The sequence below is a fragment of the Cyclopterus lumpus genome, chromosome 20 (assembly GCF_009769545.1).
Source record: "Cyclopterus lumpus isolate fCycLum1 chromosome 20, fCycLum1.pri, whole genome shotgun sequence".
NCBI lineage: Eukaryota > Metazoa > Chordata > Actinopteri > Perciformes > Cyclopteridae > Cyclopterus > Cyclopterus lumpus.
In genome coordinates, this window is record NC_046985.1 from 10,407,645 (window position 1) to 10,435,491 (window position 27,847).

The window sequence follows — 27,847 nt, forward strand, 5'->3', positions numbered from 1 at the left end:
TGAACCAAATGTGTTTCAGCCCTTACAATCCCAATGACCTGTACGGACTCGGACAAGTGTGGCAGTGTAAGATGTGATGGAAGATGTGAAGACTTTAGAATAAAGGTGAATTGACCAAGAGAGTTGGAGCCGGTGCACGCTGAGGACAGGTATAGCTTCAATTCGGCCTGCTTCTGCCTGACCTTTGTTATATGTCTTTGTTGCAGCTCATGTTTCAAGGTTCAAGGTTCAAGGTTTTTTATTTGCCATCTGTGCCTAGACCAGCAGTCCAGATACATCGGAATTATTTTTGCAGGGTTCTCCGAGTCATCAGAGGTACAAAACAAACACACTATAATAATAATAGAAATATGAAAAATGTATTTAAAAAAACACTGTACAAAAAAGACACTGTACATAGTGGTAAAGTGTATGCAGTTTTTAGTATTTACAGTATTAACAGTATTAAGTACAGGAACAGGTTATCAAAAATAAAAATAAGAAAGGAAAGGAGAGTGCAGAGATAATAAGTAGTACATCCATAGTAGTAAATTGTAGGCTAGTGCTGTACCTAGCTTGTAAAAAGAAAGAAAGAGGGGGAAGGGGACAGTTATATGGGGATATTGCACATGTTCAGATGTTGGTGGAAGGTTGTGTGGGGGTATTGCACTGATTGTGGTATTGCACATGTTTCCACACTTTCAAGGAGTGCGCATTTCTCAGTAGTTCTGTTGTGCCATCAGTCTGACTGTGGCAGGGAAGAAGCTGTTAAAGAAGCGTGTCCTGTGGGTGACGATGCTGTCCGCTCTGCTGTGTCTCAGGTTGTATGTGCAGTGTTTGACTGAGCTGCAACAACACAAAGACAGTGGCCCTTGGGACACATGTCATGAGGGTCACAGCAGACCAAGAGTAATCCAGCATTTCTTCATGGATGGGGAAGGACGGATTGGGAGGTCAATCTCACCGTCACTATTTTGCTCTATCCATTACCGGTGGCGGTGAGGCTGCAGGTGATATCTTGTGTTTTGGCCATTTCGGTCATCGTGGAAACAAGCTAACACAACATTGACATACTTTCAACTAATACGTTAATTGTTAACAAATAGTAGCCTATTTACATATTCAGCAGATATTTGTGCAGAATTAGCATTCGTTTGGATTCATATTTGTGTCCACCGGATGAGTGTAAGTCCAATAGTCAATATCTGTCTCTTTAGATGCTAAATGCTCCACTATGTACACCAACTAGTTATTAACATTGATTGTCTGTGGGTTTTGGCTGGGCAGGCATTTTTACTGAAAACATCAGCCATCACTGTGGCTGAAAGCAACCCCATGGGATAATGAGAACTAAAACAGTAAAGTGTTAGACTGGAAAACTAAAATAAATTATTTCCTCTACCATCCGTCTTTCAACAATGCTTACAATCCTGCACATAGTACATTTTGGCCGTTTATACCAGCACCTTTACTTTTCACACTAAGAAACATATTCAGGAGATTGCAAAAACATGTATGGCAATTTCATGGTTATTGTGTTTTATGTGAACATTTAATTAGAAATCATTTGAGTGTGAACAACATCAACAAGAAGCTCATTACAGGCTTACAAATTACATTTACAGCCGACAATTAATTAAACTAAAAACAAAATACTCATTTGCTTCTTGATTCCAGGGTCATTTTTTTCATATGGCAATATTAGAAAACTATTCATTTTTACGCTTTCAATTTTACATTATTTTTAGCAACCCAAAAACAACACATGTGCCTGGGGACACAGGATTAGTAGGATAGTAAAAGGGGTGTGTGGTCAAGAGAGCATACTGTAGCTAGAAGCTTTTAATGCGTTGAGTGATGAGTTCTATTAGTTAGCCAATTACAAGAACATCTGAATGAACAGCATAAAGATATAAAAAGCTATTAATCATTTAGAGCTACAGCAACTCTGTAGGTAATAATGGAAATACCCATTCATCTTAAAACTCACTGAGGAATGGTAATGTGTGTCCAGCCCATTATGTCCTGTAGTCACTGCTCTGCTATCTATAATGTAACAGTGGTTCTAACAAGTGGTTACATGATTGATTGAGTTGGTAAATACTATTATCTTAATAGAGGAGTGGATTGGAATCCTTTATTAATTATTAGCATCATCCATCTCTTGAGCTTCTGCGAAATCTATTTAGCCTATTGATTTTGCGTTAGACATTAAATTATAATGCTTCCACATTATTTCTTTTTTTTCTTCGCAGTTTGATCTTTTCTGGAACTACGTTTTTACTTCAAGGTAACATTGTGACTCACCAGAAAAAGCTTTACATCCACTCTCTAATTCAGTTTCACTGCTGACCCTTTTTATTTGTGTATGTGTGTGCTCAAATATATACTTTTAGCCAATATGTATGACTTGTGTTTAGCAGGCAGCTTCGTCATCAGCTATGAGTCAGGCATCATAATGACTTCAGACCTTCAAACCGCCGTGGCACAGAGGTATTTATGTTTGTAACCTGGTTACTAAAAGGGCCAAGACTGCCAGTCCAACAGGCTTATTGAAAAACACAACCCGAGCGAACAAAAACATCATATTACAAAAGTTTGTATTCAAAATAATGTAATAAAACAATTTTACTACCGTTTCAAATGTAGGAAAAACTTAAACGTACTTTTTGCAATTTTCTTTTGCACTTTTTGTTCAATTTCAAATGTTTTTGTAAGTGCAACTTCTAAATTTGACTTAATTCTGACTATCAAATGCAACCGCTTTACAACAACAATTAGCATGTCACTATTAGACAGTTGAGACACAGCAAATTAACAGAATCACATCAGGTTACATCGGTGGCATTTGAATTGAACAAATTACATGATAGAGCAAACGTTTACAAACTTAATCTGTTTTTTGTTATTTAAGTAATGGCCCTAAAACATGAGAAACAAAGTGAAATGTATAGATTACCTTACTGTAGTTTACTCATCAACTTGACAAGTACTGCAGGACAATACGGTGCCTTTATATGCAGGTTATAAAAGAGTCAAAGCAACTAGTAAAGGAATTGGTGTAAAAACAACAAGACACACATGGAGACTATTGTGCAAATGTGTTCCTTACTAATTCATCTTTCCAAATGATATGTTCGTCTGCTGATCCTTTCCGGTGTATTCATTTGATTGGCAGTTGTAATTGCATCCAGGTTGTTAAATACAACCTGGACTAACAATGAGCAAACAAAGACTTGGTGTGTGTATTTAATCCCTCCTTAAATGGAGCTTTTTCGTAGCCAACCATCATTAAGCAATACTTTCTTATTATACTATGTGCTTGTATGATGGCTTAAATACATCAATATAGCTGTCAGTGAAAACATACAAAGAATGTCTCTATCTCAATCACATTACCACTGCACAATAAATGAATGCTGTAAACTTTAAAGTCCTAAATACACATCTTAGCCATATAGCTGCTGTACTGATTGCCAGCACTTGGAAGTGTGTGTTAGTTTATATGAAATAAGTCCAAGTGGCTAGAGTGTGTGTGCATAGTTGGTGTGTAAATACCAATAGGCTTGTAAATTACAAGTGGCCTCCGCTCCAGATCCTTTGGCCCCAATAATTGGTGTTTGATTGTGTGGCTGTTTCACTCAACACTAAGGTCTGCGGAGGAAATAAAGATTGGAAGGAAATGTGGATGGGGACTCTCAAACATGAGTGTCTGAAAGATCAAGTACACAACAGCTCAATTTCAGCTTTAATTTGTCTCCTACATGGCCATTACTGTAGTGCATTTGCCTTTTTTTAATCTGTTGTGTCCTGCATCACCTATTAAATGGAAGATGGCAACCTTGTTATATAAAAAGTCAAAAGTAGAGCTTCTTAATTTCCTCTTCATTCTGTTGAGTGCAAAGACAGAAATAACTAGATAATTTCGCAAGAAATGTCGATGGTGTGGCGGCTACTGCCGTAAGACGTTGCAATATGTATATGCTAACATTACTAGTAGTAAGATGTGTTATTTAGGTTTTTGAGGTACATTATATTATAAGCAAACCATACCAGTAGTAAGATGTGTTATTGAGGTTATTGAGGTGTCATTTCTGTATTTGTGATGGGCTTGAGAGCAGCTATTGCTTCGTAGACATAGATCACTGGTTACCATGGTGATTGGGGCACCAGGGTGAAGGGCAGACGAGATCTGTTAATCCCCGGCTTCAAAAACATGAGTAAAATCACAAAAATATTTAAATCAAATAAAGTAAAGACTCAGCCATTAATATGCTTGTTATGTTTGTAGAGTTTAAAATGTGACTGTGAGGGTCTTAAGAATGTGGACCGGTACGGCTGCCGGTCCACATTCAAGTTTTGTATTACACATTGAAATATTAAACCTGACGGTACTACAACTTAGAATTTTCAAAGCATGACATCATTTTTATTTATTTTGACAATTGGTGTGGTAGCCACCCTCCCCCGGGTTGCCACATTTGTGCTCACCAAATTGACTGGGGAAGATGACATTGATGCCTACCTAGAGGTTTTTGAGAAAACTGGAGAGAGGGAGCGATGATAAGATGTGCAAGTTGTTGAAGCCAGCCAAATAAGAACCTCAGTGTACCACACACAGACAGTCCTTGTAGAACGTTTCAATAAGACCCTAAAACAAATGCTGAGAGACTATTGATGTGTATGTGAAACACTGGGACCAACTAATCCCCTTGTTTGGTTTTCAATCAGAGAAGTTCCCTAAGCTTCCACAGGGTTTCTGCCATTTGAGTTGTCGTATGGACGGCGACCCAGGGGCATGCGGGAGCATATGCAGCAAGCACAACGCGCTCAAGTCCGAATCTACAACCGGAATACTCAAGTGCCGGAGTTCCATCCCAGTGAGTTTGTCCTGGTCCTGGTTCCATTGGCCAAATGCAAGTTCCTGGCCAAGTGGCATGGGCCCTATGAAGTGATTGAGAGGGGTGAGCGAGGTCAACTATAAAAGTGAGACAACCTGGGAGAAGGAAATCCTGTCAAATGTATCACATCAATCTCTTGAAGAAATGGCATGCCCCTGACGATGTTCCGATACCAACGTTAACTGTTGACAAGACATGGCGGAACTGACCGCATCCCAGAGGCAAAAAGGGAGACCATCAAAGAAGAGGTAAGGAATGGGGGTTATTGAGGAGTCCCATAGTGCCCGGTCCATCCCAATTGTTCTGACTCCCAAATCGGATGACACCGATAGATTCTGCAATGATGCTAGGAAATTGAATGAAATCTCAAAATGTGATATGCCGAGAGTAGATGAGTTGATCGAGCGATTAGTGATTGGGACTGGTGCGGTATTATCAGTGTGTTATCCCTCATATTGCAGCCCCCTTACACAAGATGACAAAACAGCCAGCCACACCATGTACTATGGAAGCGTTTGCAACCCTTCAGAAGGCCTTATGCACCGAGCACATGCACCTTATGCAGCCACTCGGCACATCGCATTGGTTACACCTGCAGCCCATCAGCTAATTGGACTTAGCATATGTTCACAGAGCTGGAAAGCAGCAGCGGCAGACAGACTGGGCAAGAGACTACGATGGATCTCCTGAACCTCTGGAGATGAGCTGCATCGGACGGGAGGTAATCAAGTGCATTCACCACTCGCCTCTGCTCTGCCCACACAGGACGGAGGAACCGTCGGGTATAAACCAAAAGCCAAAGACCCCGACCAGGAGGAATCTTTTGTTGAGTCTGACCCATCCCCCTTTACCCTAACCCATTTATTAAAGGACACTTTGTTACATGATTACTGTCTCCGAGTCTCACGTTTTATTCTTGAATCTTGCCACAAGTCCTCTATCTGAGCTATCATAATACTTTATTTCCCTTTTACTCCTTCTACAGTATAATTAGATGTAACAATAAAAAGGTGAAAAGCTAAAGAAAGATTTTGGAAGCTAATCAAACCCAGTGCTCTGTGGGTAATATGTGCAACCTTCTGGACATTGACAGTGGCTTATTGGCTGCAAGTGACAGCAGGGTGGTGTTTTTTAGTTTTTTTTTCCAAGGCTGCCGGGTCTGGGGGTGCAGGGCGCTGTTTAATATGCATAGACTCTCTAATTACAGCCTACTTACTCTAATGATGTGGCCTTGAGACCGGCACGCAGAGGAAAGGGCACAACTATGAATGCATGTACACACAAAATGTTACACACACATTATGTCTCTTTCACTCACACGCACAAGTCACTAAATCCCACAACATCCAGGCTGGATACATTTGAGTCAATCTGAGGAACCCCTCGAGCAAATAACCATGTTAGTGGGAATTGGAGCTGGAGGTACGTGGGTTGCCACAGCACATATGCCATAACGGATCAAATATAACAGCATCCCATAACCAATAATGAGAAAGATAAGCATTTAATGGCATAAACAGTCTAAATTGTCTGCACCTGTGGAGATGGCAGAATAACACAAGAGCTATCCAAACAGATAAGACATATTTATGGTCATGAACGTGCCCAGAGAATACTGTCATGCCAATTGGCGCACACACGCACACACACACACAGAAATAAACAGACCGTCTCTCTCTCTCGCACTCCAAAGGATCTGTGGGAGCTTGCTGTGGTGTCGACATTAAACACATGGAAGCTTAATATCCTGTTTGAGCCAGGGTGAACTGACACAACACTGCAGCTATACTCTTTGATGAACGCCCAGCTTAGAAACTAAATTCCAGCAAATACATACTTTACATTCAGAGGCTGCCCTGTGTCGCGGGAGGTGATTGCATTGTGTTTGTGAAATACAAAGCGAATAAATAATTCACACGTCAGAGACATATTCCGCAATTTGCACGACGCCTGTGCATTCCCACGAATTGTGCTGGATTAGTTAAGTACGGATAAGCTTTCTTGTTTTTATTCTTTTAATGGTCTTGTACGAATATGCATTAGTAATTCCCGAGAGAGGTTGGACTGAAATTGGAAGCAAAGCATCCAAATTGTTCCTCAGCCCTCAGCAGGGCTTCTGCTGCTACACGGCAGAAATTCCACAGCTCCGTGCTGCACCGTGGCTAGCAGAGGGAGAGATTACAGCATTGTGTATGCTTTCTGAAGCCGTATCTTCGCCCTGCTCAGCGGGTGGCTTTCACACCCACAAAATGGATACATTATCCAGTCACAGACACCCATCCACACCACTCTCACACAATTAACTCGGCCTGACACATGACAAGAGGGACTGGGTGATTTGGGAACTGCTTCCTCAGTTGTAAAACTGATCGAAATGCATACCCTCTCAACCTTCTCCAAAAATAACAAATCTTTTTTTTTTTTTTTATGTTTTACTCCAGCTCCTCTTCACCCACAACAGAGCCCATCTGCGGTTGCCTCGTGTTGTACAAGTAGAGGCAATGCTCCCTTAACCATGGCTTATGTGGGAATGTGACTGTCAAACTGCTTGGACTTAATTAGACGTGAGTAAAGCTCCAAGTCTGAGATGCACAGTCTCTAGATTTGACCCAATTGGCAAAGTAATATTCATAACAAAGCGATACGCTCCGAATGTCTACGCCCCATGTGGTTCTTCTCATGAGGTTGACTGAGGAGACAACGTTGCTTTAATTGCCGTTTTGTGAGGACCCACCGAGGCAAATTAAACGGTAATCGCGTGAGGTTTATTTTCTTCAACAAAATGAGAATAAAATGCAAGGAAATGCCTTTTTCTTATCATGCAGTACATTTCAGAGTAACAAGCATACCCTTCATTGTGGGTCAAATCATATAAAACACAAGCAGACTGGATCAGTGTTGAGCAATCATTACTTAGTAATGATTGCTCAACGTTACTGCTCTACGTTACACTAATGTGAAATAAATGACAGCTCAGGGGTGCGTATCTATGTTAACCAGACTGTATTTCACCGGTGTTTTTGACCGTGAGTAGCCTAAACTTGGGTGTGTGACGTAACTTTTTCTTGCCAGGTGTAATACTCAGGACTCAAGGAAGCACAATGTTGAGCTTGAAGTTGTTTGTATGAGCGGCTCTCGAGAAAGCTTAAAGCATCAATACCCCAGGTCAAGCATTCTGCCAGTTCTGAACGAGGCACTGCACCAGTCCACTTTAAAGTTGATATGTCAATGTTGTTTTTCACAACTTGTTTCAACTGCCACAGAGTTGCCAAAAACGATCTGTTAGTGCGGGTTTATAGCCAAGCCTGGAATAATGTTCACGTCATTTTTTTGGAGTAACATTGCTGTTGTATATTTTGAATATCAGTAGATCTCCTATAGTTTCAAGAAGTGTAAGAGGTTACAATTTTTAATTCAGTAAAAACATTACAATTAATCACAGCAACACTGTTACGTTTACAGTTTGGGGGTTCTCTTAATTGTCTTGTTTTCTATTTATACATGTGCTGAATACAGAATATGTGACACCTTTGATGGAGCTGGGTTTGGTAACAAAAGTATCGTAATGTAACACAAATTGCTGTTGAGTAATATGTAATGAGTAGTTGATTATATCTTTCACGTAACACAAACTAATCGGCACTCGCATGTCTGATGAATCTTTGCACCTTCCAACCCCACCGTGAACTTGTGTGTGTTTGTAGTGAACGACTGGCTCAGCACTCAACAGGTAACCTCCCCACACTTTGGAGTGATCGTCATGCCGCAGAAACCGCTTTGTGGCATTCAACATGATACTTAAATGAATTCATAAATAACATAGACACATTGTTGCAATTACTCTGAGAATTAACTTTTCCAAACAACTCACATTTTCATTTGCATATGTTCAGCCAGACATTTTATTGCCTCCCTGGATTCTTTTGTATTGCTCCAGCAGATGTTCTAGTGGCTATCATCAAAGAGATTTATGCAAGCTGATTACAGCCAAAGAGTCTCCTGAACTGAATAAACATATTCAAGCCGGAAATGGACCCAGTCTCCTGTAGCGAAATAAGGTCTTCTCTCCTTTGGTCTGTAGTTTAACCTATGTGGAAAGAGGATGTGGTGTGACAAGTGAAAATGTCAGGAATCTTGCTCAGTGTGCTGTGTTTCAAAAGTAATCTGTAACATCTTAAATTAATTTCTACTATAAAGTGCTAGACTTGCTTTCCATAGTAAGATTCTACCAACTGTCTCACAATTTCTGTGAAATAATCAACTTGACTGCATTCTGCTAACTTACCAGACTCTACAGGGCATCTCAAGTAAGCTGCTCAGAGAGCGTTTACTTTCTATGTGTAACTGTCAGCATGCATGAGAAAAAGTGCAAATTGTATCAAACATGTTTAGAAAAGCTTTTGTAAAATCAACCTTAACTGGGCCCCTCTGTCTTGTTATGTGCTTGTTACCCAAACCACACCACTGAAGGCGATGAATTAAGCAGTAAAAAAGGTTGTTTGTCTTTGCCGAAACATTTAATTAAGAATTCTGACTGCATGCCTCCAAATAATCACACTATTAGTGTAGAGTCCCCAACGGCCTGTGCTGGCCACCAAGGCTGCTGCTGTCTTCTGGGCTCTGAGCCGTCAATATGAAGGACAAACAGCTTTCAGAAAGGAGAACCAGCAACAGTCAGCCCAAATCAGCAATTAACAAAGAACCTTTTATATTAATTCATTGCCACCTCTGAAATCAAATAGTAAATGCATTACAATATATTGCTCTTGTGAGTAGGACACACTGTTACTTGCAGCACTAGGGTCAATTAATTATCTTTGAAAAATCCTATGATAATCATTTATTAAAAAAGTATTTTGTTATCTCTATAATGTTAAATCATTTCTATGTAAATACACTTTCAATCATATTGTTTTAATATAATAGACTTTTAGCTTATATTTGAGGTCAGGAAAGCATTTTTGTTACTTCATCATTGAGTTGTAATAATTTCTTTCTTGTATTAAAAATTTAATTATTATTTTTGTTACACATAATGGCTCAGATCATCTGATCTGTGGGTTTTACACATTTTGTTCTAACATCAGAGTAGCCTCTGACCACTTAATGTCTTTTATTAGCAAGCAGAAATCACATCTATACTGAAACAGCACTGTCCTCCAATCCGAGGGATCCAGCTGCTTTCATGTTGAGGAAAGGATTGATTAAAACATCAGAATTATGTGACACGCAGCACAATTACAATTATTGATTTTCTAGAGGGCGGCTAAAAGGGATTTTTGTCCTCATCGATTGTTTGTCCATTCCAATTTGTTGATTATTTCAAAGGATTTGGAGCTTTGGTGTGATGACACCTCACCAAGGGAAGTGCAATTTTTACATTAGACTTAAATCTTCACAGGAAGAAGCTAAATCTTGTATTTCTTCACGAGACCAAAGCTTATAAGTCAACCCCCATATAATTAGCTAACTACATTTGAACAAATACATTTACTCACTCTGGTTACTGGTTCAACTCAATGGCCATGCACTCTCCCCTCGCTCCCCGTACCTGCCATCTCCCAGACCTGCCATCCTCAAGCCATCCACTGGCTACCCTTTCTTGCCAGTTCTGGCTTACTTGACATATCCCCTCCCACCTTCACACCCTGTTCTCACTTTGCTAATCAGCCCTGCAGTATAACCGACCCTTTTCCACCCACTGCTTGCCACTTCGTCAACCTTGTGATCCTGCATGTCCATTCTGGCTGCTGTTATCCATTCCTTGTTACAGGAAACCTGCATTCTGAAATGTGTTGCCTGCCTGTATGAAAGTCTACCAGAGCTTCTGACATTTGGAGTTCCTTGCCTGCTTGTCAGATTTGTTTGTCTGATTGCCAACCGGTTTTGACCATTGCCAACCTCATGATTCCTGAACCTGCCAGTAACCCTATATATACCTTTATTATATCAGTGAACTGATGTATGTCTGCGACTGGGTCAAATTCTGGGTCAAATTCTACATTTCCAGAGTCGTGACAAATGTCAGCTAGTACTGATTCATGTGGTTAACGATAATTAGCCAGTTGGCTATACAATAAATAGACAAGGGACAATTATTTTCAGGTGTCTTAATTGAGAGTTGCTGGCTAGAATTGAGAAACCTGCCTCTGTCCACCCTCTCCCTGAAATGATGGACCCCTTGTTAGAAAGATTGTCATTGTAAAATGCATATATTTGTTCCTCACTACACACATGCGCACACTCTGGAACTGATTATGCTTGTGCAAAACACTTTCTACTCCCTGTGGTCTGCTGTTGGCTAAGCCTCTGTTAATTTCACTAACCACCTTGGCCATCTTCTCTACAGTCATCATTAATCATCTCCCTCCTCTCTTTTGCTTTCCTCTTCTCTCCTCTCCTCTCCTCTACCCTTCCCCCACATCCTCTCCTTTATTTTCCTCCTCTACCCTATCTTTTGTACCCTCTCTTCTGCTGCCTAGTGCTCCAGCAATTGTGTCAGAGCTGCAGTGATGAGATAACACCAACAGGCCTAATGGCAAGAATGCAATAAAGTTGACAAAGAGCCTAGCACATGCAAATTATACAGATAATGTACTGCTACTGCTTTTTTTTTTTAATCCCATTTTTATGATTCAAGTCTAAATAAAAATGCTGCAGGCTAAAATGTTGACCACTCCAACCTCTTTCTCATTAGAATTAATGGCAATATACACTAAGATAATGGTTTTGTTAACACACACACACACACACACACACACACACACACACACATATATATATATATATACACATATATATATATATATATATATATATATATATATATATATATATATATATATATCACAGCTATTCATACTGGCCAAACAGATACAGTACCGAATATGTATTAAAGAATGAGAGATCAAAGGAAGATAATGCTTACCAGCATTTCATGAAGTGTACATGTGATTAGGGCAATATGGCAAGAGCCTCTAAGATTAATTATTTACTGTCCATATTGCAACATTTGTGCAGGTCGACTCACTCACGAATCCATATGCTACCATGTTGTTTTAGTTCGACATAAATACATTGATGCTTCTTTGCTGTTTTATTTATTTATTTAAGAATACATAAACACCTCTGTTAAATGCCACATTAATATATACATACAAGCAAGCTTTGCCTCAAAACACATTTGTACATTTTAGAAGACAGGGTTGGCGTAAGACAATAGGGAGTTGGAAACTTTCTTTAATGATAAACTACAGTGCCGTCAAGAATGTGAGAGAAAATGACTGAAGATGTTTGATTCAGTTGAGACATAGTATTGGATATTTTTGAAAGGATGCTGCTTTTTCTATTGCATAAAACACAAAAAGATTAACATAACATCCACAACAGTGATAGCTAGATAAGATGACTTTTTAACTCAGTGCCTTCTGCTGTTTTGGTGCAGAGGCTTCTCTACAAAATAAAACTTCAAAGTGAAACTTTCCTCTTTCACTTTGACAAAATCATTCCTTCCATAATAGACATTAACTGCTGCCCTGTGCCCCAGAAAACTGAATTTGTCACGCACCAATGACTTGACTTCAGATATCAATGAGTAGGTTAGGACTTTTTCACATCACACAGCTTCGAACCCAGCAGGGCCTGTAAGGAAAGATGAAGAAAGCTCTTGTTGGAAAGTCAAGTTGTGTTACATAACTGGAAATGCACAGACTGTAGTTCGTATGTTATAGTGCTCAAAGAAATGAACCACACTGCATTTTATTCTTCACAAACCAAATCACCTATAATGCTGACTTACTTCCCCAAAGTGAATTTACTCTCTTCACTGTGACATGTTCAAGAGCCACATTGTTGACTGTCGTTCAATTGAATGAAATGTACCATGAAAAAACACTGAGGTATCTGACAGTGAGGAAACAGAGAGGGGTGTTTAAGGGTGAGGAGATTTCAGCAGCTGAGCTGTGTCTTCAAACATGTTGGCCAATATAAAAAGTCATTCTCACCACTGAGCCCACCTGGTAGTTCAGCAGAAACAGTCTCTATCCAGGCCAGCGTGCAGTGGGGTTCCTTGGAGACGGGACCCATTATAGTTCACGTCTACAAAATAGGGTGAAGGTGTGAATTAAAGGATGAACATATCAAAATCATAATTTGTATTAACAGAATGGCCAACATTAATTGTGCATTATTGATTGAAACAATAGAACAGGAATGCTCACTTTGCTGAAATGACGATATCACGAAACTAATGCTATCACTAAAACTCTCCTAGCTGGTTGAAAACCCTTTCTTCAAAATAAATAATAAAATAATAAAAGACTGAGGCCAAAACTAATCTGTCCCAGGTAAAATCTGCATTTTAATGACACACAATGTAATGATGCATGTAAATAGTGTACCATATAGCATTACGCTGGGTAGATGGAAGAGAGACTGTATTTTTTCTATATGATCTTATTATTACTTGACACTTTGCCAATATTGTCAATGTATTTGATATTGAATGGATTGGAATTGAATTGATGACCTTACCCAAAACATACGTATACTCTAAAGAAGTAAACCCAATTTCATTATAAAAACCCAATCCCCCCCATCGTGCAATTGGTACATTCTGAATGACTAATTCCTGTATTGAGGATCTTAAAGGGGCCATCTTATGCTCTGGTCTGACAAGACCTCCCTCCAGCAGCAGCAACCAGCAGCTGCACCCTCAGCACTGGTAATTCAAAGTTAAATACAAATAAGCTTAATGTGGGCACTATCAACATGGTTCATTAAACAAAAAGCCATGTGTTTGCTGATGTATGTACAACATACTAGTTCAAAAGTTCAACAAGCTCTCTGAGGAGAAGACAATAACTCTTCTGTCGGTACTTTGTTTTTTTAGATGCTGTAAACAAACAAACAGTGCTTCACTCGCTCAACCTCTACCCGAAATAATCTGTGTTTTGACATTGGTGACTCTAACTCTTCCATCAGGGGTGTTATGGCCCACAGAGTGTCACTCCACAGTGTCTATGGCACCCCTACCAAGTGGCCAATGAGGTCCAATGACGAATCACACGGCCAGTTTAACCCAGGGGCGTGGGACTTCAAACACGGAACAGATTGCAGAGGGTATGTTCGACACCTGTGAAGCAGCAAGTCACTGTTTCCCTGATTATACAGACAGGAGGACAAAGTAAAAGACATTCAAAGGAAACACAAGGACAAAAGATCTGCTGAACAGGGTTTAAAAAGCCCTCTCATATAGCTACTCGCCATAGTATGGCTGGAGCAGAAATCTGCAGAGCGTGCGTAGCAATTCAGCAGACGTTTAGGTTCATAGACAGTGCAGCTGCCCCTCATGGGCTGAGATTAATTGCTGGATGGATGAAGCCACAGTGATTGACAGATGAGTTGCAGCATTCAGGAGTTATGAGAGAGATGAATGTGGAGCAGTTCAAAGTGAAATTAGTATCGAGCACTCCGAATTCCTCAAGGAAAAGTATGCTATCACCAGCATTGGAGTTTATCTTGCAAGATTGGATTTCAGTCACCAGCATTGGCAACACTGGGCAACGTATAGATGTTACAAGTGTCCATGGCTTTTCTGACATGTGTGGCTGTGCATTCAAACCAGAGATGTATGCATTAGCAAGTATTCTATTGAGAGTGTACATGTATGTGTTGTGTCGTGTATTTTAAATTCTCCTCATGTTGGTCATGTTGCCTGCATCTGTAAATATGTTCGATAACATATATGGACTGTTTGAGCTTGTTAAAGTCAATGTGTCTTAAAGAGAAGAGAGAAAAAGAAGCACCACTTGCACTTTTTGTTCAAATGTACATTACAAGTTGTATGTTGTATTATTATTATTCGCATATGCCCCCTTAATACAACTTCAGTTTAGAGCTGAAATTATTAGTCAAATAAACGAGTCAATCGACAGAACATCTTTTTTTTCTGTTGATCGGACAAAACAAGCAATTTTAAGACATTAACTTGGGCTGTGGGACGTTGTGATGGGTAGGTTTCTTCATTTTTTTAACATTTAAAGACCGAAAAATGTATTGATCAATTCATAAAATATAATGCAAAATAATCATTAGCCACAATCCTACAATGTTATTCCACTATACTGGGATTTAGTTTTCCAACATAAACGTTGCACAAGCGCCGAATACATTATATTTTTTTACTCTGAGAAGTTGTTTTTTTCTGTTTTTTTCCCAAGTATAGTTCCCTTTTAACCATATGTCATTTTGCACAAAAGGAGATAGTCTAGTGCATTTCTGGGAGCGAGTGAGAGAGAGTACAGGCTTATTATAATGGCATGCTGCATTGCAGACTAACAAAAATGAAGCCACATGTAGTTTATGGGCCATCATCTGATGGAATTATTTTCTCACTGGCTCCAGGTGCAGGGCCGGGATAAAGGCAGTCTATCACCAGAGACCCAGACAGCTAATGTAGCAAAAGCAGCTAAAAATGTAACCGTGGTCGCTATAACCTTTTCTTCTAACTGGGTCCTGCTTAATGAACTACAAGGCGCCTTGAATGACAAATAAATTGTCTTTTTTTTTAGGCCAACAAACTGCTCAATGCATCACTAATAAGGTTCATTTGAGTCCCACCGAGCAAGAGGCATTAGTTTAAGTGTTTATCCGCTTTAGCTTTAGGTGCTGACGAGAAGAAACAGTACCGGCAGTGTCATTAGAATGACAAAAAGTAGGAGGTGAATGCCCAATTTGCTCATCAGGTCTGAGCCAAATGAACAGGATGCAACCGCGATGTACTTGTTTTGTACATGCAACAAGATAATATAAAAGAGCCTTGGCTCCTTTGCATGTTTAAGTGAGGCTTATGAGGCTTGATGTTTTGGAAAACAAGCTGTGGTAACTGTGTTTATTCAATTGGAGCTTGGCAATGAGCAATCATGAGATTTAAACAAATAAAACAGCAAACCGAGTAGTGCATATGTCATGTATTGATGTGTTTACCTGTCCATCTCGTGGTGTGGCTCCCGACCTGCATGAATGTCTCATCTCAACTGCTCTAAACTGTAGATGTATGAAGAGAGATTACAAATACAAATGTAGGTGAGGCTGGAACAGCACAATGGATATCTCCAGCCAAATGATAGACTTCCTTTAATAAAAATGGCAGACTTTGAGGCTGCTGTTAACTGAATTTATTTTTCTTAGATGCTTCCACAGCCTTGGTGCCACTCAGTCAAACAGAAAGTATATACATGGCGGAGAGCTAAACCAGAGGCTGCTGTTAAATTCACCAGGGCTACTGTTGCATACAGTGGGCCCGATAAGCCTCATTTGAATAATTCCCGTATAGCTCTGCTGTTTTATCTCAGAGTTTACCCACCAGAAACCTGTGGTGTTGTGCTCAAGAAGTTGTCGGACATCACAGCACCACTGTTAATCAATAACAAGCTTTGGGCACTGCATTGTATTTTGGGCCAGATATTATTGAAGTCCCCTCAGACTGTGAGATCTATAATAGGCTTTGCAGAGAAATTGACATTCTAAATTATTTTCAGCTCTGTTGTGTTCGTGGAATTTGGGAGAAACTAGCGAGAGCCGTGCTGCACTGTGGGCTTCAAGCTCTATATGGGAGTTGATTGTACAGTAGAAGGAAAGTAACTAGCTAATCTTCAATTCTTGTGTTGGGGGGGTCTAAATCCCAAGTCCATTAAATCACTCTGTATAACAGATTAGCAGGAGCCTATTAGTGGAAAAGACTTCTGAGATTTCCCACTCCCACACGTATTCTGGAAGTCACCGTGGCCCCTCTAAAGTCTGCATTACCTGTAAAACCCAGCACTTTAAGAGTAGTGATAACAGGCCAATCTTTGGGACAGGATGTAATTAAGAGGAGGACTTTAGAGACAATAGTGCGTCTTTATCTAAGAAATCGCAAGAGGATTTAGAAAAAAAACACAGAGGAGGAGAGAGACAGAATAGAGAGAAAGTCATTGAAGGAGGGTGGTCCATTAATAATAGCGTATCCAAATTGTCCATCGTACGCTAACCAGTACCATCAGCATACACACATGGGGAACTGAGTCCAAGATTGCCTCTGCAGCAGGAGTATCTGAAGATGGATATTGTCTGCTGGGTGCCAAGACTATTTTGGGAACCTGAGCCCCTGACTTGTCCCTGGGCACCCTCTGATCAGCTTTGTCATCAGGTGTGAGAGCGGCTACACAATACATGCATCCTGATGCTCACACTTCAGGAAAGTAATGGGTCTTTGTCCCTTTTTGTTCTGAGAAAAAAGAAATGCCTTCTTCACTTTACCTCTCCATTTCTTGTAGAAATTGGAAACATGAGGAGGTAAGGAAAAATGTCAACCATGATAACCTTGAAGTGCATGGCACTTTGCCTACATGTTAAGGTCCCGAATGCAACAAAGAGATGAATATGGGTTTTAACCAGCAACAAAACTCTGGCTGTGGATGAGCAAATGTAGGATGAAAGACGTGCTTTGACGCTTCTAGTTAAAACCAACAACGTTAGCAACACATGTCTCCATATAATAACGCTGCAGCCTTTTTTCCAGTGTTTGATCACGCAGATGTAACTCGCTCTCTGTCTTTGTGTTTAATCCATTTCGTTTCTCTCCATTTCTCATTGCGCGGCAGATCTCCGCGAACTGAAATTAATTATGCAGCGCGTGCTCATATTGTTTAAGCACACACTCATACGCACACGTAAGCGCTCCGTTCTTTACTCTCTTGGTTGTTCTCCTGTGTGTGTGCGCGCGCGCGTGTGTGTGTGCGCGCGTGCGGATGAAGTCGTTTCCTGGAGAAGTTTCCAATGCGTGCCTCAGAAGTACGCGGCGACTGTGGCGCATTGGACGGCTCGTGTTGAATGAACGGAAGGAGGGGGGAGATCGGACATTAACTCCTGCTGGCTGCGGAGACTCTCCAGTTGACAGAAGCCAAGGCTGCGGGATGCACTCAGAACAACACTGACAGCTTTTGGAGCAGAAGCGACAAATGAAACTCAAACAAAAACCCACTTAATTCTAATTATTTGTTGCCTACCCGGTGTTTTCCAAGGGATTTTACGCACCGCAAAAGGAGTACAGAAAACGCTGCAGAGATGAGGGTCGCGTGGTTTGACATGCCCCTGGAGGATCTCCTCTCCTGATAAAGGGACCAAAGAGGACACAACGCATGTCCCTTATATTTTCCCAAAGAAGATTGCAAAGGTGGAGCGATTAGAGAAGGGCTGATGACGGGACTATTAATCCTTTCAGTGCATCAAAAGCACCAACGGGTATTAGAAACGCTTGGATGGAAATCGGGCGAGTGTTTAGAACTGTTTGTGGCTTTATATGAAACTGGTGATTAGTTCATCTGCAGTGGCATGTTCTTTCCTCTGAAGATTTCAATTAGGGAGTAGATTTTCTTTTTCTTTCTTTTTTTTTGTTTTACCGAAAGATTGCATGATATGAGCGGTTTCCCGGAGTGAATTTACAGAAACTCTCAAATCTCAATCTTTTTTTTTCTCTTCAAGTATTCCTAAATCTAAATGGAATTAGTTGAGTCTGAAGCCGTTTGTGAAAGGAACAGACATGGTACATGGGCACAGCTTCCATCACGGTAAGACATCCGTGTTCATCAGCTGAAGCACACTTGCTCAAAGCTCCTACTGCATGTTGCACCTTAACGCAAGAGAAGTGTCCTCCTCCTTTAATGGGGTTAAAGCACGCTGAATATCAGAGCAACAGATTTAACTCGAAATAGGAGCGTGACGTGAAAACATTAAATATCATGAGGTGATACAGACGAACTGCAACCAGCAACCTGTAAACTCAATGTTGAAGGTCACTCTGTAAGTTGTTGTGGGGGACGCATTTTTCAGGAATGATAAGTCTTGGTCTTTTAAAAAAAAAATACGTAGTAAGTTTTTTTATTCTTTTTTATCTTTTGGGACTTAAGCATTTTTTTGTTGTTGTACATTTTGGTCATTCTTTAGTTTCTCTGGTCATTTCTAAAGTATTCTTTTGGTCAAATTTGAGTAATGGTTTTATCATCGATTACAATTACCCATTAGAATCCATTGTTTCTATTATTTTTGGGGGTTATTGTTCATGGCTAACAAAGACTAAGTGAGTCACTAAGATGACGTGTTTACACTAATTTACAGTACAGGCCTATATAGGTTAAGTTCTGAGCTAATTGGAGTTCATTAGCATTTTTTAACATGTTTGATCAGTTGATAATATGCCAGTAATGACCTGTTATTGCATTCCTTTTCCCCGGTATTGTGTGCTGTTTGGGGATTCTCTAAGGTCACAGTCAGGCACAGGTTTAATTAGCATATTGCAGATGTGCAGTACATGTAAATTGAATCTTGAAATGTGTCTGTTGCTGACTCAAATCTCCCTCAGCAGAAATTAAGCTGTGCACAAAATAAGGTGAAAACCCATAAGTGCATGTCACAGTCTTCAGTCCAAATGTATTTGTCTTTCTGTTCTTACAGTTGTTGCAAGTCTTCTCATACTTGGGTTGTCTGGAGCAACAAGGAAGGATACATCAGGTAATCCCCATTACCACAGCTGCGTGTCTTGACTCCCAAAAAATCCTCTCTTCAAAGCTTTAATCTTTTACTTTTTCTCTTTTTTCTTTGCTGTGTGTATCTTTAGGGAAGAACAACTCTGGAGTGAAGCCCGCGGGTCAATGTGGAACGTGGGTGAAAGAACCAGAAGGAGGGCTCTTCACTTCTCCCAATTACCCAAACAAATACCCCCCAGACACAGAGTGTGTTTACATCCTTGAAGGTAAATATTGTCTTTAAAAAAGCAATGTGATTCAGCTATTTTACAAAGCTAAAGCATTCCTGGGTTCATCCTTAGAGAGTGAGGCAATGTGTTTGTTTAATAGACAGGCTGGGATTTTCTTTCACATAACGAGGGCGTATTTGATTGTTCATTGCTGACAATCAGGTTAATAAAATTACCAAAGTGAATGTGGAGGCCGTTATTTATCACCAATCTGGTGTTTTAGAGATAAATGTACTAACATCCAGGATTTGAGGTACTGAGTGTGTAGGCGTGGTGATAATGAAACAAGTTGAACCTTCATCAATAAAAGCACGACTAATATTTCACTCCCTCCTGTGTGCTCGGTGGTCATTATTTGTATTGTCTTCCAGCACCGCCAAGGCAGTGTATTGATCTACACTTTGAGGAGAACTATTCAATCGAGTCCTCTTGGGAATGTAAATTTGACAACATCGAGGTTCGGGATGGACCGTTTAGCTTCTCCCCGATGCTCGGACGGTACTGCGGTCAGCACAGCCCGCCTGATATCAGGAGTAGCGGACGATATCTGTGGATAAAATTTGTTACGGATGGTGAACTGGAAGCGGTGGGATTTTCAGCAAGTTACAACTTCACTGCAGGTATGTTTTCATTGCTGTTTTGTCTTACTGCTCTTCAATTCACTTCTTTCTTTGTGAGCACGTCCAGGTGTTGGGTCCCTAACAGCAAGGCTCCAAACGAATAACAAACATCATCCAGGAAACTCGCCCTTGTGGGAGCCTCTTGCAGTTGTATCGATTGTCTGTCTGCACACACTCACTATGTCCATTGGTAATATACTGTCATTGGCTGGGACACTCTTGTGACTGGCAAGGCTGTTATTTCTCTTGTCTCTATATCTGGACTGATTTGAAGAAGCTCAGATTTTGTTTCAGTTCAGCAGAACCACAGAGCTGGAAGAGGTCGAGAGAGCGTAGCAATCTAGTCGGTATTGTCCAACACAATCGTGGCAGTTACGGTTTGTGTGTAAAACCTTGGCTTTCTTAATTTGCCTCATCTTCTGTTGAGATCCCATTTCTGAAGATGTGTGAGGGTCGATGACAAGGAATCATAACCACGATTTAATATTCCTTCACATACAATCGACTGGGACTAAAAACACTATCAATTCTTTTAGTGTGTTTGAGCATTGAGAGGCACAGTGCCAGGAAGCACCTCCACTGTACGTACCTTCAGTGGTATTTTACCGTCAGAGATTTGAGTGTGTCATTGTTTATATGACGAATGCTTATGCAGTACGTCAATCTTTCACCTGAAAAACCTGCTACTAGCGACAGTCTATTAAAATGAAAGCTATCAAGATGAAGAGGGACTTATTTCTAAAGGCTTTGTGGGTGTTTGTGCGTGTTTTGTGTGTGTTGTTTTCAAGATATCAGGATGGTGAAGCTCTATATGGGAAAATAGTGAAGAAGTGCCGTCAATAGGAAGGAAATCTACTGAGGAATAAAGCAGAAATACTGCTCAATACTGTTGAATTGATTATGAACCGTCAGTTATTCTCATTTATTTCAGGAAGGAGTTGGAAAAAAAAAAAAATATGTATCAGCACAAAAATCAAGAGTGTCAGGCAAACCATCTTGAATTTTGGCCATCGCCATCTTGTTTTTTTGCAACCTCTGAGCAGAAATAACCAAATTTAGACTGCGGAGGAGTGACGTAGGGACACCGTATCCAACTGGTGTAGCGACCTTTACAAGGTCGCAACACCTCAAAGCATACCCTGCTTTATGGTGAATTTTACTGGAAATGGGACCATCATTTACGAAATGGACACCACGTTGAATTGCAAAGGACTTGAAACTATCGATTGGGACCATAAACTCATGTTCACAATGTTTAGTGAGGTAATAAATCTAGTTAGAAGTAGGGACATTTTCTTATAGACTTCTATACAATCAGAGGAGTCGCCCCCTGATGGCCAGTAGAAAGAATGCAAGTTTAAGGCATTTCCGCATTGGCTTCACTTTTCAGAACCAGAAGTTGTCGCCTGGTCTGTACAGTAAAAATGAAACTCCTGACAGCAGCCAGTTAGCTTAGCTTAGCTTAGCACAAAGACTGGAAACAACTCTTCACTTCACTTTCACTTTGCATCATTTGACCTATAGTGCAGTGTCTTGATGCCCCCCAAAGAGCCCATTCATTATCTGCACATACGTCGGCTAGAAATGCACTGTTGTGTGTAACGGTGTGTGCGTTATCTGGCTAGCAAACCAGCTGCAAATCTTATCTTTGGCCAGAAGCAAATATGCATCTATTTAAAGATGTTAAACTACTTCTTTAATAATCATAAGCATTTGATATAACTGTATGTTTGCGTTGACACATACATTACATAAGGGATAACCTGTACAGATAATGGATGTCTTCAATAAAAATGTAAGTACAGGAGGCCTTTGGAAAAAACGTCACTACAAAAAATACTTCAAGCGGCACAGATGAAAGATCATTTGTTATTTCCAGATAGTTTCCTTGATAGTGAGAGATAAAGCACTCAGACTACATTTTTCTGTAATGTTCAGTTGAATTGTTTCTTCTGCCTGCTTCTCTTGGGAGTCTCATTGAAATGTTGCTGAGAGGAAAGAAAAAACCCATGCCTCTCGACTTGATAGGAAATATCTGTGGCATATGATTTACATAATTAAAGAAGATAAAAGTCCTGAATTCACTTGACTTGTTACTCAAATACTTGAATAGTGTCTCACATCTGCAGCTGCTCGGCAAAACCATGCTAATTTACACAGCCCTCCTCTGATGAATGGAAGAGAAGAAAGAGACAACAAAGGTGACATGAATCAGCTCCTCTTACTCTCTTTCCTCCGTCATTTTAGGAGCGGAGAGATCAAAACTCTCTTGCCTCTCCTCCACATGCTGGCCTCTCCGAGCCTGGTGCTCCTGATGACTAATGAGTACAGAAGCCAGGGGATCAACAAGCAGTGAGGAGAATCTGAAAAATATCCAGAGTCATATTAAATGTGGAGGTACTTCAGTGAACCACTTAAAGTCTGCAGATGCTACGTATTGAATTTATTTTAGGCATCAGAGGAAGTAAGAGATACTGGTGTAATTGTCTCTAAAGATTCACTCAGAACAGTCACTAAATTAACTTGTCTGTCCCAATGAGGTGATACGCAATTTATTTGTCAGACAAATTACACCCAGAGGCCTCATGCTTGGTCTTTTCTTGCGTCAAATAACTTTTACAGCAGTCTTCTTATCATATTGTAGCTTGTTTTTGTCACCATTCCAATATGTGTTTGAAAATAATACATACAACTATCTCATATTTACTTAATTCAGCTAGAAAGACACACTTTCAATGATGAGACTAGATCTGCCTGTGGATCAGTACCCCAAAAACTCACCAGGCAATGTCATCCATCTGGCAGGCTGCATGTGTGACAGAAGTAATTAAACGCACACATGTGACTATAACCCTCACTAATAGTAATACCCTCACTAAATGAGGGTATTACACTACAGTGAGGAAAATACCTCTGTTCACTAGACACATGTGGGCTCCCAAAAAAATCATAATATAAAAAACATTCAAAGAACAATTCGACATTTTAAAAAATGTGCTTATTTTTGTGCTTAAAATGTGTTTATTTTTTAGCATCTTTTAGTTAGATGAGAAGATCAATAACACTACATGTCTTTGAGGGTATATATAAAGCTTATGCCTGCTGCAAGTTGGTTTAGCTTAGGTTAAAGACTGTAAACCGCTAGCCTGGCTCCTTCAAATGGTAACCAAATACGTGATCAATCTAAAACTCTAAAACCTTTGTTTGATTTGTACAAAAAACAAACAGTAAAAACATTTTCACACACCAATTTTGTGCGGCTTAAACAAACAAGACATAGCGTGTTAAGTAGAAAGATTTGCCCATTAACACCTTGCATTAGCGTGCATTCTGGATATTTTATCAGGATTAGGACAAACGCATGGTACCGCAGGCTGTAAATCCACACATCTGGATCAGGTTAAGCCTTAAAGTTAAGCCAGGTATAAATCCAATCCTTACAGTAGGACCTCTCTTTTGAGAGGAAACCCCCTCCAGCAAAGTGAAAGCTCACCCAACTTGTCCTCTTCCGGGTGGCTGAAGCAAGTCTGGCAAAAAAGATACGATAGTAGCAGTAGCTAGCAAATGTTCCCTCTCAAAAACAGGGACACACTGGCATATACTGTATATATATATATTTAGCATAATGAGATTTGATCACAATACAGGAAGAATAAGGTAATCAGAGCGCTTAATAATACAGGTGTAAATGTAAAAGCCTGTGGATTGTATGTTAATATCCAGATACAAATCACATATTAACACCAGGTGTAAATGGGATCATAGTCAGTTTCCAGTCGTAGCTTTAAGCTAAACTCACTGGTTGTTATAGTTTCCATCCAGATATGGAAAAGATATCAAGCTTCTCATCTTGCTCTTGGCACAAAAGTGAATAGGCGTTTTAAAAAATGTCAAACTGTTCCTTTAAGTGCATAATGATGTGCCATTAGTGACTCTTTCAAAAATGCACCGATGCAGTACATTTAACCGTGACACGTTATCCTAATGGCACTTTGAAGAATCAAGCAGAGCCCACTGTAAGTGTATCTCAGGAGTCATTGCGTTCTGCTGCTCCATAAGTCCACATATAAAAGACAGCTCAATCAATTAAGTGAGGGAAGCCTGGCATCAAGTAGCAAACCACCCACGAGAGGAGTGGTGTAGGATGTGTCTGGAAGCCCCGGGCCAAGGATGTGTTGGAATTTGCATAATAAAACCTGGGATGATTTCTATTTTTTATTGTTTCATCTAGTCTGCCTGTCTGTCATAGTGGCAAATCAAAGGTGTAAGTGTGATATTGGGCCACTGTCTATCTGCTAAAATAACCAAAGCATAATGAGTCAAATTAAGCTGTCTCTCATTAACGGTGCAGTAACAAGCTTCATAGCACACATGATGTTTTCCCCCCCGAATATTCCCATAATCTCTGGAGGTCGGCGAAGAAGACGAAGTGTGACATTGGGAACGGCAGCGCTATGTTCTCACAAATGCTATAAAATTGCACGTAGAAGTGTTGAATACAGCATGTTAAGCAAGGGAAATCAAAACACGATGTGTGTATATTTCTGTGTGCAATTCTGTAGGGGATTTGAGCAGCATTCTGCTTTTTGGGTCGTCCTTAGGCACTGTGACTTTAGAGCCCTGTGGACTGGGAGATTAAGTGGTGTTTCAGCACCTTAAGCCAAAACCAAAGCAAATAAAAGCTGCATGCTCTCCCCTTCTTGCTTGTGCACTCTGATCACTGGATGTGTGCAAAACCAAGACCTTGTGGTGAGAAAGATGCTGCTCTTTGGACACTCGGGCAGTATATGTGCATCTCCTTGACCCAAGGACTAAAACTGTTGCTTTATTGAAAAATGTTGCCCATTAAGTCTTCAGCGACTTCTTGTGTCCATACATTTAAAAATGAAATTCGAATTTGTGTAGTTCTGGGTATTACATTTATATATATATGGTATTACATTTATATATATATATATATATATATATATATATATATATATATATATATATATATATAAATGTAATACCCAGAACTACACAAATATATATATATATATATATATATATATATATATATATATATATATATATATATATATCATATTAGGAGTTGACGGTAGTAAATGCTTGATAACATTCCCTGGACTTTATCTCAAACATTTGTAGTTTAAATGTGAATATTATGCTAATTTGTGCTAAACACAAACTCATATAATATTTAAAAAAAACATAAAATAAAAATGTCCTATTTTTCCCCACGTGGAAAGAAATAGTCAAATGAAAGCTGGTCAGCATCCCATTTAGCCGCATAATACCTGAGACACCTTCAATAGCACTGCCACTGTATGTTTTCTTCTATCAATATTTCTGATCCAGATGGCACTGATTGATCTAAGCTGCTTATTGCCCCAACCAAGCTCCAACTGGACTGAGAATCAATTTGATATGAAATGAGACAAATTACATTTAAGATTATTGCTGGAATAGGATATATGGGCCTATCACAAAGGAGACAGGGCCATGAGATTGAACCTAGATGGGCTGAAAATGGAAAATTGAACCGTAGAGATTGACTGTTTTGATTGTTTTGGAGGGAACGGACTTCAGCAGCACCATTCAACTTCCCAGTTTCACATCTGCCTCCAAAGTCATTTCCCAATGGCAACACCCGACATTTAAATGTTTGAGTCACCTTTTTGTTCAATTGCATCCACTGAAGTCCCCAAATACCCTGACATTTAACATATTGGCACTAGGCATATCATAAATCATGATAGTTATCATCTACTGTAATTGAACATGCTCTCCATCCTATGCAAGGTGAGACAGAATTTGGCCAAGGAGATGATGAGCGTTAGAGTGTTTATTCCGAAGATGCAGAGTTTTTTTCTGTCAAGATTTGGGTAAATAAGCAAAAGAAGTCAAACATATACACATATCAAATTTGATTGATGGGGGGGGGGGGGGCTTGGTAATTGCTGGGCTGTGACTGGTTTTTGCTTCTGACATGGAAATTTCAAATCTTTTCTAAACTACCTCTTAATATGTTTTAGGTGAGAAACAAAATCATGCAGTTGCAGAATCATGACAGATGTACAAATAGATGTCTCATAGTTAAACTGGAAATTGTGACACTTTCTACTGCGATATATCTCAAGCTAAATCCAATAAAGCCTTTGTCCCACACTGCTATAGCACCTCAGGCACTGGGAGTAAAATTTCATTTTCCATTTCACTTCAGACTCACAAAGGTGCACAGAGGAAAGGTAGATGAAATTCATGAGAGAAATCTCTTGTGGTGCACTTTCTTCTGTTTTCCCAAGTTCTCAGTGAAGAGTGTGTTTGCCTGAATGAGCTGCTTGCATGAAGTCACTCGTAAATCAACAAAAAAGCCTCCCAATATGTTGCCATATTGCTTACTTTTCTCAGTGCTCCCTGTAGTTCAAACACATTCTATGGGAGTCTTCTTCCTGATGCTTTGGCGCTGCCGACTGTTTTTCTGATTGTTATGGGTCTGTCTTTTCTCTACTGCGAAAATGTGTAGGTGTACATTACTCACAGCGCAAGTATACTCCTCATGTGTAACGCAATAAACTGAAGAAATGATGCAGGTCTCTGCTTATTCTTCAGATGACTCATTTCATTTTAAAAACAAAAAGGAAGTTGATATCGGCCTAGACAGACCTGTGTTTGGAGAACAGGCCATCTCTTTTGTTTTTTTCCCGTCCTCTTAACTTTGTGTTTTTTGAGTTCCGGCTGCCACATCAATCTCATTTCCTAAAGAATCTCCTGTGCTCCAATGTGAGCGAGGAAGACTGACGGTTGCTACGTTTGAGCTCAGCTGAAGACATCCACCCCTCGACACTGCCTCTGTTTTAGCAGAAGGAGATGGATGGAGTCAGTTAGCATTGCAGGCACACCTCTTGCAGCTGTGGGAGAGGACGGTCTCACCCTCGCTCTTCAAACTCATCTCTCTGTCTCTCCTTTTTTCAGCTCACACTACCTCTTTTCTTCTCTCCTTGCCGGTCTCCCTGACATGCATGGCTCATGCTCACTTCGTATTATGCACCAGATCCATGTGAAACAAGATGTCCCATTCATTCACATTGGCATACATGTTTAACATGCTTTCTGTGGTGCTGCAGGAGATTCAGCTAAGCAACCCGCAAAATATCCGCAGTAAAGGATAGTTCCAGTTTTTTACAACCTGGTTCCTATTTTTTATAGCTTTGGCCATGATTTAACCTTGAACTTAAAATGTTCTGCAATAAAGATCCATTAAAAAGATGGATCAGACTTTGGAAAAAATAAATATATTTTAAGTTGTAAGTAACTGGAATTGTCCTTTAAGCATAAACCAGGCATTAAGACTTACTCACTAGCATTTAAAACTGTAAAATTGTCTTGCAAAATCATACAATTTAAATGTCATTGCATTAACACACACTTGACAAACACGCCTGGATGAATTTCGCTCCACCCCTTCCTGGTGTGCCTGCACCTTTTCTTTCTCCTTCGGTCTTATGCGACATCACACCTTGATCTATCCTGCTCAGCAGAGAAGTCCCGGC

The 27,847-nt window shown here is 40.0% G+C and overlaps 1 protein-coding gene across 2 annotated transcripts in view; it reads left to right on the plus strand.

Annotated features, from left to right (window-relative positions):
* Positions 1-18,462: 18,462 nt before the first annotated feature.
* Positions 18,463-27,847, plus strand: part of neto1l (neuropilin (NRP) and tolloid (TLL)-like 1, like) — a 59,835-nt gene continuing 50,450 nt past the window's right edge. For both annotated transcript variants that reach the window (XM_034560382.1, XM_034560383.1), the window contains exons 1-4: positions 18,463-18,490; positions 19,374-19,430; positions 19,537-19,671; positions 20,046-20,294. In XM_034560382.1, coding sequence (XP_034416273.1) covers positions 18,463-18,490; positions 19,374-19,430; positions 19,537-19,671; positions 20,046-20,294 — 469 coding nt within the window. The remainder of the gene's footprint in view (positions 18,491-19,373; positions 19,431-19,536; positions 19,672-20,045; positions 20,295-27,847) is intronic.